At 50.4% G+C, this 16,135-nt stretch overlaps 1 protein-coding gene and 1 long non-coding RNA gene across 2 annotated transcripts; one reads left to right on the top strand and one right to left on the bottom strand.

Annotated features, from left to right (window-relative positions):
• The first annotated feature begins 4,666 nt into the window (after window positions 1-4,666).
• On the top strand, window positions 4,667-5,305 carry LOC100907828 (uncharacterized). The gene is made up of 3 exons (XR_145156.1): window positions 4,667-4,751; window positions 4,846-5,046; window positions 5,156-5,305. It is a non-coding gene; the product is annotated as an uncharacterized LOC100907828 (long non-coding RNA).
• A 675-nt stretch (window positions 5,306-5,980) lies between these two features.
• LOC100899162 (TNF receptor-associated factor 4) lies at window positions 5,981-14,263 on the bottom strand. The gene is made up of 8 exons (XM_029111280.1): window positions 14,063-14,263; window positions 7,643-7,804; window positions 7,396-7,515; window positions 7,010-7,116; window positions 6,814-6,912; window positions 6,521-6,648; window positions 6,320-6,402; window positions 5,981-6,178 (listed from the first exon to the last, which is right to left on the bottom strand). The coding sequence occupies exons 1-8, from the start codon at window positions 14,261-14,263 to the stop codon at window positions 5,981-5,983; spliced, it is 1,098 nt and encodes a 365-aa protein (XP_028967113.1).
• Window positions 14,264-16,135: the final 1,872 nt, after the last annotated feature.

Here is a 16,135-nt window from a genome sequence, read left to right as displayed (position 1 = left end):
TATCATCATAATAATCATATATCGTTTGATCCCTATCAATATATTCCTCGTGAGCTCCATTTTTCCTCCGCTTTTCTTCGTCGTCTTCGATCGCTTTCAATCGAGTATGGAGTGAGTCAACACCGGGAGAGATAGGGGAGTGAGAGAAATGGAAAGATGAGTACTAGAACCGAGAGTAGTAAGGGGTCAATATGAGCAAGGGGGCAAGAAAGATGAACGGGGAAAAATGAGGGATTTGAAGAGACTGATAGAAACGGGGAGATATCAGGGATTCCGGGGAAGAAAAGGGGAACAGGTCGAGGAGAATATTCGGGGAGTATGGGACACCAAGGTATCAGAAGGAGAACGGAAAACCCAGAGAATCGGCGGAAGATGAGAGATCTGAGACGAAGAGACGTGAGAGATCTGAGACGAAGAAGAAAAGACGGAATGGGAACGCATATAGACGGACGGAACGCATACACATAGTTGAGCGGGAAAACTCTGGGAGAGCACGAAATGACTCAGAAAATAAGAGAGACGGCGGAGAGAGGAGGGTAAGTGAAAAAAGAGGAGGAATCGGGAGTCAACGACAAGCGGAAGAATTGAGGAGAGCTGGGAGAAGAATACAGTCGGGATAACGGGAGGAATGGCAGTCATGTGGGGGTCCGAGAGCTGAACAGAAACGAGGAAAGATCCGAGCTCTCGAAGAAAGGCGGAGAGAGGGGAGACACGCAGGGTAGAATAACGGTAAAATGTGAGAGGCTGGGGGATGAGCGGGGCAACGGGAAAGCGAGGAGATCGGGAGGGAGCAGAGACTGGAAGGATAGAGAGGATGGAGTGTGATCAGAATGGAAAGGCGTGGAGGCGGTTAAACGGGAGAAGTGTGGTGGGTAGAAGACGAAATGACTCAGAAGAGGAGACTAAGACAGAAAGGAGCAAAGAGAGAGTGGAGGAAGGAGAGGAATTGAGGATAGAAAACCAAGGGGAGAGCGAAGGCTAGGCAGGGGAAGTATAGAAAGAGGACAATGATGAGCGGTGGGAAAAGGAGAGAAACAGTGATCAACAGAGATACGGTTGAAGTACAGTGGTTCTGGAGAAGAGCGAGGACTGGAGAAGCTTGGAGATTGGGGGAAAGAATTGATGAGAAGGAAAGTCAATTGTAGCGTAGGATGCGAGTTGCGAATGACCAGGTCTTGAAAGCGTGCGTTATCCGCTGAACATGGCTGTCACTATGTTGGATCGGGATATATTCGTCATGGCCAGGGATGCCCTCTCGAGGCTGGGTCTTTCTGACGGGAGCGAAAGCCAAGACCAGGCCCGTTCTTCAGGTAGAATCCGTCTTCAGAATCCGAACTCGAGTTTGCATCCCGTCACTGGGGCTTCGGATACTCAGGATGGGAGACAATTTTCGCTCATAACCCCCAAGGTAATGCTGAGTGCACGTAGACGCATTCCTTCATGCAGAGCACAGCAACGCCCTCTCCTCATCGCTAAACCGTGAAAACGCTTCAACTATTTAAATGTGTCAACCTCCCGCGCGTTATGATCGATCGTGGCGCCACTCCGTGCGCATGTGCTCATTTGAGTGAAGAGAGGAGCTCTGCACAGCCCGAGCGCGCGATTCGATCACCACCTCGAGACATACATCGATGACGAACCAACTTCATCGGATACGCAGTGAAGTTCTCCGAGGGAAATGTTTTTTTTTCTCAGTGCGGCATCATGAGTCGTTCGGGACCCGAGTCCGCGGCCGAGTGGGAGACACTGACGCTTCGTGGTGCTCATCTGGTAGCTTTTGCTCCCGAATTCATTCTCCGCCACTTCCCGCGAATTTCAATGATTTGCGGGTAGAGAGCCTGAATCTCGTGCTGCACTGCGCGGTGAGTTGACAAGATATTTTCAAAATGATCAGCGAGCTCTTCCCATTCTCGCTGAGCAGCGGACCGGATTCCCGAATCTCAGTAAGTCACATGCAACGTGACGCGCATCACATCGTTTCTCCGCCGGGGGTAGGGATTCTGCCTTCATCGATAAATCCCTTTTGGTGAATATGCTTGACTCTCCGCAAAAGATATATGTCACAGGCTTCAGACACAGATATTCGAATCCGGATTCCAGATCTGCAATTCACCCCAATCGTGAGCTCGCAGGCGGAGCGCCGATACATCGAAAAAATGAACAAGAAACTTCTCCGAGGAGGAAAACGACGTTTGCGAGCCGTTCACACCAGTCTTGGTTTATGAAGTCAATTCGCTGTTGGAGACCCTCTGGAACCGCCATCGCGATGTCGCTACCTCCCTTTTTCCCACGGCACACGGTTACATACTATTCCCTTATTAGGAGGACCTGAGAGCAGGTTGAGCTCCAAAGCATTCCACCGAGACTTTTTTGGAAACGTATCCTTGGCACGCCGCTCGATTGCCTCGTGTGCACAGAAACGAGAAATTATTCTTCCCGGGGAGCTTCTCGATCTCCCCTCAGATCCCAAGCGATCAGCTGTTCGATGCTCCGCCGGCACAACGAGCCCTCGTGATCGCCGAGGAAATTCCGTACGAGATCCAATTGAAATCAGCATCCAGAGATCATTATACTTAGGGAGCTGACCTAACCCTGCGGAGGAATGGGGTGGGCGAAATGTCGGTGCTCTCCAAAGTCTACAATGTTCGGGAGCTCTTCTTCAGTGTCCGAGCCAGAAAGAAATTTCGTTTCCAGCAAGTGTCAACTGACGATCGTCTATGACCGAGATCATGTCGCGCGAGCCTCTTCTAGCGGAAGCGTGTCGTAAGAGGAATCCTTTCGCTCATTTAATGCGCGGTATCGGATTTCTCCGAGTAATAGTTTCGACGTTCGTCAATTTCAGGTGCCTGAAGTTCGTAAAGTGGCCTGGTTCAACGACCGGCTGATCCCGCCGATCAAATGCATGCTCCATCTTTCTCACTTCGTGATTCTTCCTCCCTGTGGTTCGAGAGCGATTTCATGTCACCTCGCTCTCACTGACGTGCCCGTTTTATAGGACGAATCAATGGAGCCGGGAGTCTCCTGATCTACTGCACCGATGCTGCGAAGATCATACCATCGAAACTGATAATCCGCTTGGATCAGAGCGGGGACTTCAATTTCCAGTGCACCATGTGCGGAACTCTGTTCAAGCGACGCAAACAGGCCCAAGAGCATTCATACAAGCATTCTGACAAGTAGGTCGCTCATTCGCTTCAACAAAAAGCTGGCCTGCCTTCGAAAGTCTTCTAGGGCTTTGCCTCATTATCTAACGAGTTCTCATCGTTCCCCGAGATTCCCGTACGAGTGTCATTTCTGCAGCTACGGGACGGTGAGAAGCTACAATCTGAAGCGGCACTGCGAAAGATTGCACTCATCTGCAAGATTAACCGTCAAGTCCGAGGTCAGCACATGCAAGAATGAGAATGATGCGATCAATGCAAAAGATTCGAGAGTCGTGGCAAGAGATTTGTACGACAGAACCAAAATTGTTCCCGCTCATCAAGTGTCTTCTGTTACCTCAATATGTCACTCGGATGATCACGCTGTCCGATCTGTCATTATTGAGGCGCTAACAACCCAAAGCACTATAAGCGGCGACTCAAACGCAGAAAAGAACACTACAGGGCAAGGCGGCGAGGATACGCCCACATCGGAGGGGACAAGAGGAATTGTTCCAGCCGGAACCTCACTCCATGCATTGAGGAATGTCTGCTGCGGACACTTTCCGAATCGTGGAGTAAGTGACGTCAGTGACTCATCCGTACGTGGGCTCGAGGTTCCGGAGGATGATAGAGGAAATGATAGCGATTGCCTCATGATCGAGGAGGCTGTGACCGATGTTGAGGATATGCAATAATGGCAGCAGCGCCGCTGAAGTTTGCTGCTTCTAGATCGTGGCGTTGATTCGTTTCATCTCTAGTCTCAATTTCCGAAGCTGTTGTTCGGTTTAGGGAGTCATCGACGGACTAGCTGTGCCATGAGTAGATCGAGGAACGATTCGAGAGACACCGTACGGAGCCTCGGTGAAGAAATTACCTAGATCCTCATGGATCAATCGACCCGTTGCTATGACTCCATCTCATGATATGCACAAGGTTCCTCGACAGTAGTTTTGTGCTGCCAAGTCTATGGAACGATTCTTTTCGATGTGCGTGGCGACGCAAATCAAGATCGCGATATGAAGCATACGTGAATTGCTGAAAATATGAGCTGGAATTACTTTAAATATCGAATGGTTTAAATGAGATTGTTCCTATCGTGAGAATGAAGTTTTACTCATCCTCGGGATGAGATCGTTCTTCCCCCAGTCATTAGCGGAGTGGTTAGATGTTTACATTGGAAGTTGATTCATTGGTGTCCTTGTCAATGATTCACTCCCGATGCTGAATCCATACATACCATTGTAATAAAAGAAACGTTTGGTGACAACTAGAAAAGACTCTTCCGCGGGAGACTTATTGTAGTCTTCACCGACAACGCGATCCCCCGTCCACTAAAATAGCTCCAACGATTCCAAGAGAGGATCAGGTCCTTCCGTGTTTTCGAGCTATTTCTCTGGGTGTAAGCCTCCGTGATTTGACTGACGCCTGTATTCCCTTGTTTGTTGGTCGTACACCCACCGACTGAGAGAGTCAGAGATGTCTCTCTCCTAGAAGTCTTTGCGGAGAAGTCGACCCGACTCTCCGCAGGAATCTCTAGACCAGACGTTCGGTTGAGTTGCCAAGCCATTCAGGCCAAGTGTAGAAATAGAGTCAATTCGCATTTGAACGGTGAGTTGGGAGATCGAATTTACAATTCGCTATTCGCCCAAGACGTTTCCGTATAGCGGTCATCAGACGCTTCGAAACCCTAACCATTCTTCAGATGTATTGTTACGACGCTGCACACCGACACGCACTCTACGCTCGGGAGCTTCAGTCCGACAGAGACCGCTACGCTCTTAGCAAGGCAACCCGAGATGCCGTTGTGAGCGCGCATTGTGCTCCGTACATACAGGTCGGATCTTCCGCGTCCACTATACTTAGCCGCTTGGCTCCAGAGCCGTACTACTATTCGTCAAAGAGAGTGAGTCTCTCTCCTTGAAGCGCTAACATCGGAAATCGCTCACACCTTCTTCATTATGAAACCCGAAAATTCACCTGATCACGAGCTTCATACCGTACCCTTATTTCAGGTACCCTATCATCGTCGGAAAGTGACTTCGTGGTATCGCGCTTGATAGCTCCATCCAGATCCAGACGGATGATCTGTCATCATACACATGTGACGTTATTGTGATTTCGTTTGTTAATAAGAAAGCCAACGTTCAAAGATGCGCGCCAAACGCAGCGTTTTCATTTATGGGAGATTATCGCTCTCACACGGTGATGTGATACAAAACTTTCTCGGATGCTGCATCGGCAGCTACCACTTATTCATTATTATTGAGTCAAGGAGTCAGGCTATGCTTTGTGCGTCTGCTGGCCTGACGGGAGTTTCACTTTGGATAAGGTTTTGCGGATAATAATCTGTCTCTCTAGCCCAGCCTTTCTTGGCTCTGGGTCGAGCTTATGTACACAATACTGTGGGCTGAGACCGATATTCCGTCAGATCTATTGACAGTTCCGGAGCCGCTTCACATTGACCAAACCGTCATACCTTCTGGAACGAGGCCATACATCTCCCGAAAGTTCGCTTATCGCAGCCTGTTCGTCCCCGGAGCGCCTATACCCGGTGTACGTGTATCGCATTCTTGACTACGTAACAAGGTGAAATGTTCTCTCTATTCTAAGACTCCGAAAGCCGCTGGAGGATTGGAGTGGGATCAATATTCGTGATATCAATATTTATATACAAAAAAGAAGGAACGATGCCTTTGGTTTTTCTACGCAAGCACTCGGAGCCGGCGGGCAGTTCACGTTTGAAAACGCTCTAGCCTCCGATTCTTTCGTCAGGCTTCATCGAATATCGAAGAGATGTTCGGTAGCCTCGTGTTACGATGCAACAACAATTAGATTACCTAAACGGCGATAATTTTGCTCTCATCGACCTTGACCTTAATGAAGAGTGTGTCGTCTCGGAGATAGTGGCATTTCTTGAGCATTTCATGAGACACGAAACGAGGAAAGCCAAAACCTAACGCATCCGGCTCTTTCGAAGGTCGTTGAAAGTTTTTCCACGTCGGGTCAGGGACGAATGATTCGACGATGTGGCACGCCTGTAAGAGAGAGCAGAACTCGTCTAACCTCTCCTCGAGTACATTGGACCGGGGCCGGGCCCTCTGGGTCTCTTCCAGTAGGTTTGAATTCTGGTTCCTGGGTAACGTCCAATTAGCATGTCCCCTCCGACCGTATTTTACCTTGTCTGGATTCAGCGGCTGATCGATCAGAGTGAATGATACGGTGAGGGAGAACGGCCATCTCAGAAGAGCGTCGTATTCGCCTGTTCGAAAAAAGATCGACTCCCATTAAAGAATTTTGCTGAAGTCATTCGATTGCTGGATGACGGCCTCCATCCGGTCGATACGGAATAAAGTGGAATCTATCCCAATCTTCCTCACCTGGTAGAATTTTTATGTACACCGATAAATGGCTGCCTTCGCCTGAACCGTTTCCATTCAGGAAGAGACTTGCTTGCAGACGGTATCCGTGAGCAGAAGTCAGGAACGGAGGTGAACAAACTTCGTAACTGTAATTATCGTTCAGGAACTCTTATGATAGGACTTCACACCTCGCACAGTCCGGAATCCCGGAGGCTTGTTCGCGCCGCGGACCTTCCAGTAAGTTGAGCTTGGATCGCAACAACTAGATATGGCTCGTCGAAGCCAGACTACGATAGGGGAAATTTCCGTACCCATCCTTCGATTTCGAGTCGTTCAATTTGGAGGAGTAATCCGGTATCTTCCACAGTAGTGTTCCGGTAGTGTTCAGCGTCACGCTATGTAGAGCCGATCTGCGCGGAAAAGAAGGATCAGTGGTCAGGAATCGGATTATTTGCGGAAATAGATGAATAATTAATCGAAGTGGATCCATGTAGAGACTTTATGCACCTTAGAGCCGATATCTGCGACTGCTGGCGGGACACAATGGCGCACATCAGGGCCAGATGGGATTTCGAGGACGCCTCCAAATGATGGTCAAGAGCCTGCGTGTTTCCCTGGAATGGCGAAGTCCGGAATGAAAGCTTCGTGTTTGGATCGCATGGTATACAATCGATGGGTGGATGGATGGAAATGAACCGAGATATGGGGTTCCGAGATATTCGAGCGGTGCAACCCAATCAAATGGCGTTCCGTTTTCCAGAAGGAGAAGCCAGATCTTCCAACGTCCACCGAGAAGATCATCTGAACGCCCGCTTGCTCGGTTCGAGTTCTGGCAACAAAACATTTTCAGCGACCGAATCGAGAAATGCGATTGAATAGGCTCGGGAACCAACCTTGAATTTGCATCCGATGTCTTTGAAGACGCAGGGTAAGAGAGGCAGCTTGTTCGGATCCTTACTTGGGAGCGTAGGTGGGCATTCTACCACGAAGCGAGGGCATTTCGGAATGTGATTCTAGAATAAATTTCAGTTGTCACTTTCGCACTTCTTCTTCTCATGAGAACGAATCACATTCTGCAGGGTGGATTCGAAGTCGCGATTCCAGAGTGCCTTCGGAACCACATGGAAAATTTTCACTTACCTTCAGGGTATCGAAAACGAATTCGCTCAAACAGTAGGGACACGGAACGGGCCTTTTGGTGCATTCCCGTCGATCGTGGTCGGCGTGGAGTTTCCTCGGAATTTTCATTCCGCATTTGCTCTCACAGTACACCGGCTCATATTGACAGCTTCCGATGTGATTCTGTAATTGAATGAGGCCGTGGACTTAGGCTCCCTTCAGAAAAAAAAACCGTCTTCCAATTATCTCAGTGCGCTGTTCGGTCATTCATTATGAAATTACAGAAGGTGATCCTGCCAAGCGCGACGCTTTCTTCAGATTGCTCGGTCGCTCGGATAGGAGAAGAGCAGAAGCCAGCAACACGCTTTGGCGATCTAGTCGGCCTTCCGCACAACAGCAGCAGCCCTGTGGACTACGGCTTCAGCGAGAATTAAGTTCTGCAGAAGTCTGGGAGCTTGGCTATCGCCACGAGCATCATCGTGCCGCGCCAAGCACCATCAACGTCAGCAGCAGCAGCAGAATCCATGGGAGGCTTCCGGCCGTATGGCCGCTGGATGCTTGCCTTGCGCGGATGGCTTGAATGTCAGATGGCTGACACAAAGAAGGCCGTTGGGAGGTCATCGTTCACAACAATGATTGGGTTCACAACTTCTACTCAGTCAGCCCAACCGGATCAAACCAGCACGGTGATGGCTGAGAAGCGCTCGACGTCGATGATGATTATTGTTATTCCTGCATATAATCATGCTTGTGCGTCAGTCACATCTTGACCGACAAGTTTCCCCTAATGATTTGAGCCGAAACGAATCATCGGGAGCTTTTGTTCATCGGCTGAGCGGTCTTTTGCTTCAGCCCTTGCTAGGGGATGAGCACCGCTAATAATATGGTCAGTCAGCCTTCATTCACTGTCCACGTTGCCATCAATGCCCTCCAGCCCACTGCGGCCGGCGAGCCGTAAGACTTGGAAGCAAGTCGCGGAGCGATTAAAATCAACTCGAGCCCAGGCGGCATCGGAACTCGCTCGAGCGGGAAGATCCTGCGCGGAGTGCTTCGCGAGATCTCTCGTATCGAAATTCCTGGAGCTAGTCGGGTCAGGTAGTCGGGTCGTCTGTGTACGGTAGCGTTGACGGAATGACATCGCTCAGCGTCGTCGTTTTGCCCCGAATAGAGTCAGTTCACGTGAAGCGTGCGCCCGGTCTTCCCTTCGCCTGCGGGCCTCCAACTGTTTCAGGGAACGAGCAAAAGGTCGCTAGAGGCCCCCGACTAACTGACCTTTTATTTCTGCGCCCTACTCTGAATCGTTGGAGCCGGGCTCTTGAGAAGTTTTGCATCCATCCCGGGCGATGCTATTCTCTCACATACGAGCGAGAACGTCAGTGGGCAGATTTTCCGTGAGATCATAGGCTCCGTCGAGCCTCCTCTGATTGAGTGAGAATGCCGCGAGTGAGAGCCGATCTCGACTTCTAGGAACGATACGGATAGGTGGAGCCGGCGCCGCGATGTGTTGTCAGCAACCGGTCGCTCCGAGTTCACAAGAAGCTCTGCTCCCTCGTTCTCCTTCGCTACGTCGATATCTTATCGTCTCGAATATCCAATGGTTTCTTTGTTTTCGCCCCGCTACTAATCACTACTACGGTTCTCTGCACTGTCGGACCATCCTGAATTTCAATGATGCAGCATCTGAGGCTGATGCTGAGATGATCCCCATCACGATGAAGGGACGTATACAAATTGCAAAATTCTCATCGATCGAGGCCTTTTGTCTTATGCTATTTTAATCTCGACGGAGAGGTTTCCATTTCGTTGAGCGGTACTTGATCATCTGGGAAGATGCTCGGGCGACCGAATCCTCGGACGTTACCGCCAGAAAAACAGAACATGCTGTCAATGAGCATTTTCTGAATGTCGGGAATTTATATCGACCCCGCTCACCAGAAAAGTGATTCGACGAGGGGGTGCGCGTTCATATCGAAACCTCTACCGGCGGAAGGTGGTGATCAGTAATCATGATGACTCATTAGTTTATCTCTGTCTCGCAAGTATGACAGACAGCTCTGCCGGCTGTGGCTCAATGGCGAAAGGTTAGAGGGCATTCTTTTGTTTTTACTCTTTTTTTGTTCGCCCCTCTTGGAAGTCCTCCGATTTTTTATTTCTTTCGCTGCGAAAGAAGGTGTCGACCTTCGGTCAGGCACAGCAGCGGAAACATTCGTCACACGAAAACAATCCGACTTGGCTAAGGCGAGGATGCAAAACGCTCGATGGATATAAACCAGAAACATAACGAGGATCCAATACGATGGGATTGCATCGAATTCCATACATGCCTTTCGGACGACCGCCCGGTCTACTAAGTGATTCCAGCGATAGCTTTCGAAAGCCGAGTCCAAGATACGGACGAGCTAGGGATCGGTGGTCACAACGCTCAAAAGGAGTGGACCCACGGATGAATGCTTGACAGGATTGGGAATGGGGAAATCGACGCCGGCGAAAAAGACGCTACTCAGACTTTGGCGACCGCTTTTGCAGGTGACGCGCATATTTGTGCAGCTTCCAAAGAAGGAAGAGCTTTCCTCGAGGATTTCTTTTGGATTTATTCGTCCGGGAACACGCACCGTCATGACGGCCCAAGTTGCAAGAGCGAGAATTCGTCTTGTAATCCCCTCGGGAGCTGTCTTCGCAGATACCACCGCGAGCTTCAGACAACTCGATGTGGAAAGCTTAGCGGAAGTTTTCAGCTGAAGAGTTTCACCTTTTGCTTTCGTTGTGAATCACTTGAGCGTGTGTTCGTCCTCAATACATAACTGCTGCCCAGTTATCGGCGCTGGAAGCGGAAAGGCGAAGTCGCGCAAGAAGGTCCCGCTGTAGAAAATGTGACACCCCGATGGGAGAAATTGTCAACTCCATATGACCTTGGACGCCGATGACCCACAGCTCATATGGGTCGACACAAGAGAGTCGATGAGGGAAAAATTATACCGTCGTCGCTGCATCTTTGTCTCCGTCTATTTTTGACTTTAGTGTCACCTGCGATCCGTCAAACGCGCCAGCGGATAACTACAGATCGAAGCAGTCAGATTGATGCTACGTTTCGGGCGTTGCCCCGCCGCGCCGATGGAAACGCTTGTTTCGTTGGTCGGTCGATAGGTTTTCGCTCGCTCACCCGGTCCATCCTCGTCGTCGTAGGGTGACGACGAGTCAAGGAAGCACCCGGACAGGTTGGCCAGCAAAGCAGTGAGGTTAGCGGTGCACCCCCGCCGTTCCTAGGCGCTAATACGCGTGCGTTGTTCGTATCGAGGTGCCCCCCTCTAATCCGTCAGTTTCGCAAGTGACTTTTCAGAGGCCCAACCCGCCTCACTCGCCTGCCACTGAGCTTAGCTGCTCGGGGGCTGCTTGTCAGTGCGATTGAGTAAACGAGCGAGCGACCAAATTCGACTTGTTTTGCTTCTTTGTCCGCTCACATTCGCTCATGCCTCCACTCCCTGAGAAGACCCTCGCTTATTTACAGATGTTGAAGATAAAACACTTTGACCGTTATGGGAGTCACAAAACCAAGTTTAGCTAACACATTGTCGCTGGCACACACATTGCTTGCTTCAGTTTTCGACTCGTTTCGCTGATTCTACTGCTGACATTTGTAGCACAAACAGGAAGCCGTATGCTTTCCCGTCTGTCATAAGGACACCTAGAACATATTAACCCTGAAGCCGGCAAAAGTCGATGTGTGAGGTGCACTGATTCTTGTCTCAGCTCGCGGATTTGGTCGTCAAGCGATCCCGCGGGCGAGATGCCGTATACTCTCAGCGTGCAATCAGCAAAACGAGCGACCGATTGTCCCCGAACACGACAAGACTGCAGGTGGATGTCAATCTCAGCGGAGAGAAATGCGATGAAGTGCTGAACCTCATCGGTCGCTCCCATGCGTCAATGAAGTCGAAGGTATCAGCTATGCGATACCGAATGCGACAGATGATCAACTCAGCTCCCCTAGCTACACTGGACTGAGTTCCGGCTGGAACATGGTGAAGAATGGAACTCTGTTCCAGAAGGTCTTCCCGGAGAGCTTCTCATTCGCGAATGTGTGATACGAGAACTTCAAGGATGGATCGGTGCACCGAGAAGGGGACGCGACGACTTCAGCTAACTACGAGTCTAACGTGCGGAATCTTCAGACAATCCTCGAGAAACGTCCTTGACCCGTAGACAAACACACGCACTCACGCATACGCATTCATAAACAGTCTTGGTGGAACGGAGAAGATTGCGGCTTGTTCAGCTGAATAGTTAGACTCAATGATTTCAAGCTCGCCTTTCAAGAGACGGGTGAAGTGACTGAAGCTCCATACACCTGACCCACGGGCAAGCATCCGTCGGAACTCGCAACTCAGATGAGCGATGAGAACTTGAATCTCCGCCATAATCCATCAGCGGCGCTAATATATCTAGCGCGCGAAGCTTATAAATGTATTTTCGTCCACTTTTTCTGCTGAGCTACCGTGTCAAATAAGTTGAGAACAATCGGTACTCATCGGGGCTAATTCACGGCGGCTCACTCAGTCGGGATAGAATTATATATGCGGTAAATTGAACCCCATTGCAGAAGACCGCTGACCGCCCTAGCTCGAGCAACCAAATCGCGCAGGCTCTGTCGATAGATAATATCAGTCCCGGCCACGACTCGTAGGTCACGAGTGTACTCCCGGAGAATATTCAAAACACCGACAGAAATGCGATGGAATCAGGGAGCGTTTTCGACAGCTCGTTTTCGATCGTCGGTCGCTCCTTCGGTCGCTAGCCCGGTGGGTGTTACGGAGACAAGCGACAACGTGCCACGGATCTGAGCAAGCATCCAGCCAGACGGCGACCTGAAGCAAGCCACAACCACCTGTCTAGTAGCAGCGCTCTCTTCGGATACACGTAGGACGTTCCGGCGTGATGACTGCCAGTATGTATGTGATGCTACTTCTGCCGCGGCTGCCGCCACCGCCGCAACCGTCATCATCGCTGATGGTGAGGCTTGTTTGGTGAGAAACAGTGAAAAGGAAGGGTCCGACGCGCAAGCGAGCGTTTATTCATATCGCTTGGATGGGAGACCAACAGGAAATCCACTCCTGGGGACTTGGATGGCGGACATAACCCGACTCGTCCGCTCGATCGCTCGTGAAGAAGGGAATTCTTTTCTGCCAAAGCCCCGACCGGGTCAACAGCGTCGGACAACTTTTCCACGCAGCTTTCCCCAGGGACCGGAAGTTTCGCATATGGCTCGGACCATGCATGTTTGTTGGCATATCTATGCCCCTGTCTCTGGGTCCAAATATGTTCGCGACGTTTCTACGTCGAGATACTTCAGCCTGAGCGGGAATCGATGCGGTTACGGAGCCCCCGCAAATCACTCGGGGAAAATCGCATTAAGAGCCGTTTTCAGCATAACGGAGCATTCCGAACTGAAAAGTCTTCATGCGACCAAGCGCCTTTGACAGACACGCATTTCCGCTTAGTGCACACTCCTGAGAATGACTGCATTCTGAATCGATGAACATTCCATGTATTTCCCTGCTCCAGAATATGTTCGTCAGAATATAGTTTACGAATGCTAGCAGGTCGAGCCATCAATACGTAGCCTGCCTGAGCTCGGAGGCGGAAGAAATAATGGAGATAAAACATCGCGAGCGACTGATTTACGGGACGATGGGAATAAATTTTCTCACCTCGAACTCTCATCAAACGATTGCAAACCACGGTACGGCGAACTCCTCCCACTCCCTAAGAACAGGATGTTCATCGTTTCCGTGAACGATGAATCCCCCAAGACCAGCGATTCGAGCGGATCTTCATTGGGGAGTTCAATGAGAAGTGGAGCTTTACATACCGGGGGAAATCATAGTAGCTCCGAAGCTCCCGCTGAGAGACCGTATGCGCGAGTAAATGTTTCTACGATTCGCTTCGAACGTTAGTGAACCGTTAAATGTTCAGCGAAACAAAAGGTTGCTTAGACTGCTAATTATCTCGCAGGCAACCTGAGACGCAAGTTGGTCAGTTGAAGATAGAATAGCGTTTGGGTAACAATATAACGCTGGAGTAGCTGCTTACGGAGACGCGTTGCATCTTTCATTGATTGCGCAAACTGACCTCGAAGGCGCATGCTGTTGTGACTGACTGAGTGGAGCATCCCCTGAATTCTTTTTGTTGGGATATGTTTCGGCGCTCATGGAATACCACGAGTTTCGAGCATTCGAAGCACGGGGTCGGGGCGACTACCCTGCAGAAGTCCGGCAAGACTCGCATCAAAGCCCCAATCGAAATCAGGATTCCGAGGGATTGTCGTCCGCGAATCACGGCACATCCGCAGCGGACGTCGTTCAACATTCTCTCTACGGCTGACCGCCGCATCTTTCAGCCGGGTATCCATAGTTCTCGGAGTAAGTTATGATTACCGAAACTCACCTCTAGTTTATCGCCGGAGACTTGGCAGAAGGGACATCTTTGGTTGGATGGAGAATTTTTGATCGGAGCCAAGTGAAACCTTTGTTTCGTTGGAATCGGCGTGGAATTATACTTTTTCGCAGGCCTGGCAGGTGGTGGGGGAGTTGTGGGACTCAACGAACACAGAGGTGGGGATGGGGTTGAACTCGAAGACAGAGACATCTTTCATCAGAATTGTCCAATGATTCACGAAACAATTTACAGCCACAGAACAAATGCAAAATACGTGAATGACACCGGATAGCTGGTCGACTTCGTTAGCGGACGAGAGACGAGAGAATGCGTCTCGTGGACTTCGCTCGCGATCCCATATTCCGTCGTGAGGGACGTTGACGGACCAGATGGATCCATGGGGAAGGGTCTGTTTGGGAGAGGGCACGAAACTTCAGCATTTGAGCCAGTGGACGAAGACCGCTCGAAGAACAGATGGGACCTTTCAAAACTCGCAGGTTGTCCGCACTCCATGCCGACCGGTCTTATTAGCCTGACGGGGCCCGAAAACAACGAGTTCCAAAAAAAACCCTCTCTCTGAGCTCATGTGTTTCATATTTTCTCGAGTTGAACTCGCATTCTCGGTCGAGTAAACTCAGCCACCAATGTGCTTGGTCATCTGGAGAGCTCTCCCAGGCGATTCGCCGGGCAGCTTCTCCGATTGCGTCTTCCTGATCTGAAACTCTTCCCGCTCGGACCGGAATCCGCTTTGAATTTGAATCCAATCGAAGAGCGCGAGGAGCTCAAGCATACAATGATAGTTCCCGGTCTCCATCCAGAATGCGAAGCCTCCGATTCGCATCCGGATCGCAGAAATTGACTAGCTCAAGGAATTCATTTTCTGAGGTTTCCTGCAAAGTTCCAGAAGTTTCCTGCGGAGTACCACATCGAGTAATTTCCAAATGGAGCATTGAGGGGAAGGTACGATCAGCTCAATCCTAGTATTTAGCGACAATTCGTGATAAGATTCCGGATTCATTCGTAAAGAGCGAGGAATAAACGAACATGTTTTCTCTTCGACACGAGAACTGATGTCAGAAGTTTAAAGCTACGGAGCTCGACACTCTCGTTTCGGGAGCCCTTAAAATCGTTGCTCTGTCGCACGCTCTCTCCGTATCTGACGCTCGAGATGACAGCGGAGCAATGCGAGGAATTCCTCCACCATATGGGCCGCTCTGAAACCGGTAGCAGCAGGTGAATCATTGTCCCAGGGGGCTCCAATGCAACGAATATTCAGCAAGAATTTCCAGTACAACGTAGCTGAGGAATCCGGGAGGCCCCGGCTGTGTGATAGATCGCGGGGACAAGGGGTTCTGAGGCGTCCTTGTTTCTTCTGATCGGGGTCCTCATCGTGTTTGTGGCAGCGCTCCTTAGGATGGAACAATCGTACCGAGCAGAAAACCACCCGAGATCGGCAGCGGAGGGATCATCTGACATGACCAAGCCCCTTCGAGTATCCATGCTATCTCCGTTTGTTGAGCAGCATGAATAACGACTCGATTCGTGCATCCTATGCGCCTTGCTTGCAGACGGCTCGTGACATACGTCCGCATACGAGTACGTCGAGTATGACGTATCTAGTCGTGAGGAGTGTGGTATTCTACTCGTATTTTTCCAAGAGCAAATTAGGGATCGACGCCGAGAAAAACAATCGGCCGCTGTGGAGCTCGGATCGCGAAACGAAGGAGGTATTCATCGTTGAATCGTCACGGATTCGCGTCCGCCAGCGGGAGCGGATGCACTGAATAGTCTCCTGCTTCGTCGAACATGATGAACGCGGGAACATGGTGAGCCCCAATTATGCCGTACCTTAACGACAGAATGTATCGTGAGCACGAAAATGCTTTCGGGGATATGAACAGCTTCTCGGAGCGCCTATACGGTTAGAGAATCTCCAGTCCAAGCACCAGAGCAAAGTCATTCAACTTCCTCGGAATTCATCTCGGGATGATGATTGAGCCACGGAAAATCGGCAGTCATCGCTGGCACTCTGTACCGAGCCTTGCAGCGGGACTGGCACACTCCGATATTCAGGCAATCGGC

Source organism: Galendromus occidentalis, unplaced genomic scaffold, assembly GCF_000255335.2.
Source record: "Galendromus occidentalis unplaced genomic scaffold, Mocc_1.1 scf7180000075563, whole genome shotgun sequence".
Taxonomy (NCBI): Eukaryota; Metazoa; Arthropoda; class Arachnida; order Mesostigmata; family Phytoseiidae; genus Galendromus; species Galendromus occidentalis.
The sequence above is the reverse complement of the archived record's forward strand: the minus strand, read 5'-3'. Positions and strand labels throughout refer to the sequence as shown.

Bases quoted from the DNA above. Each gene is read 5' to 3' on its own strand.
- LOC100899162 (XM_029111280.1), bottom strand. From the start codon at position 14,263: ATGTCTCTGTCTTCGAGTTCAACCCCATCCCCACCTCTGTGTTCGTTG. The intron at 7,805-14,062 runs GTGAGTTTCGGT...ATTCAATTACAG, and splicing joins TCTCCGGCGATAAACTAGAG to AATCACATCGGAAGCTGTCA. The intron at 7,117-7,395 runs GTTGGTTCCCGA...TCGCCATTCCAG, and splicing joins ACATCGGATGCAAATTCAAG to GGAAACACGCAGGCTCTTGA.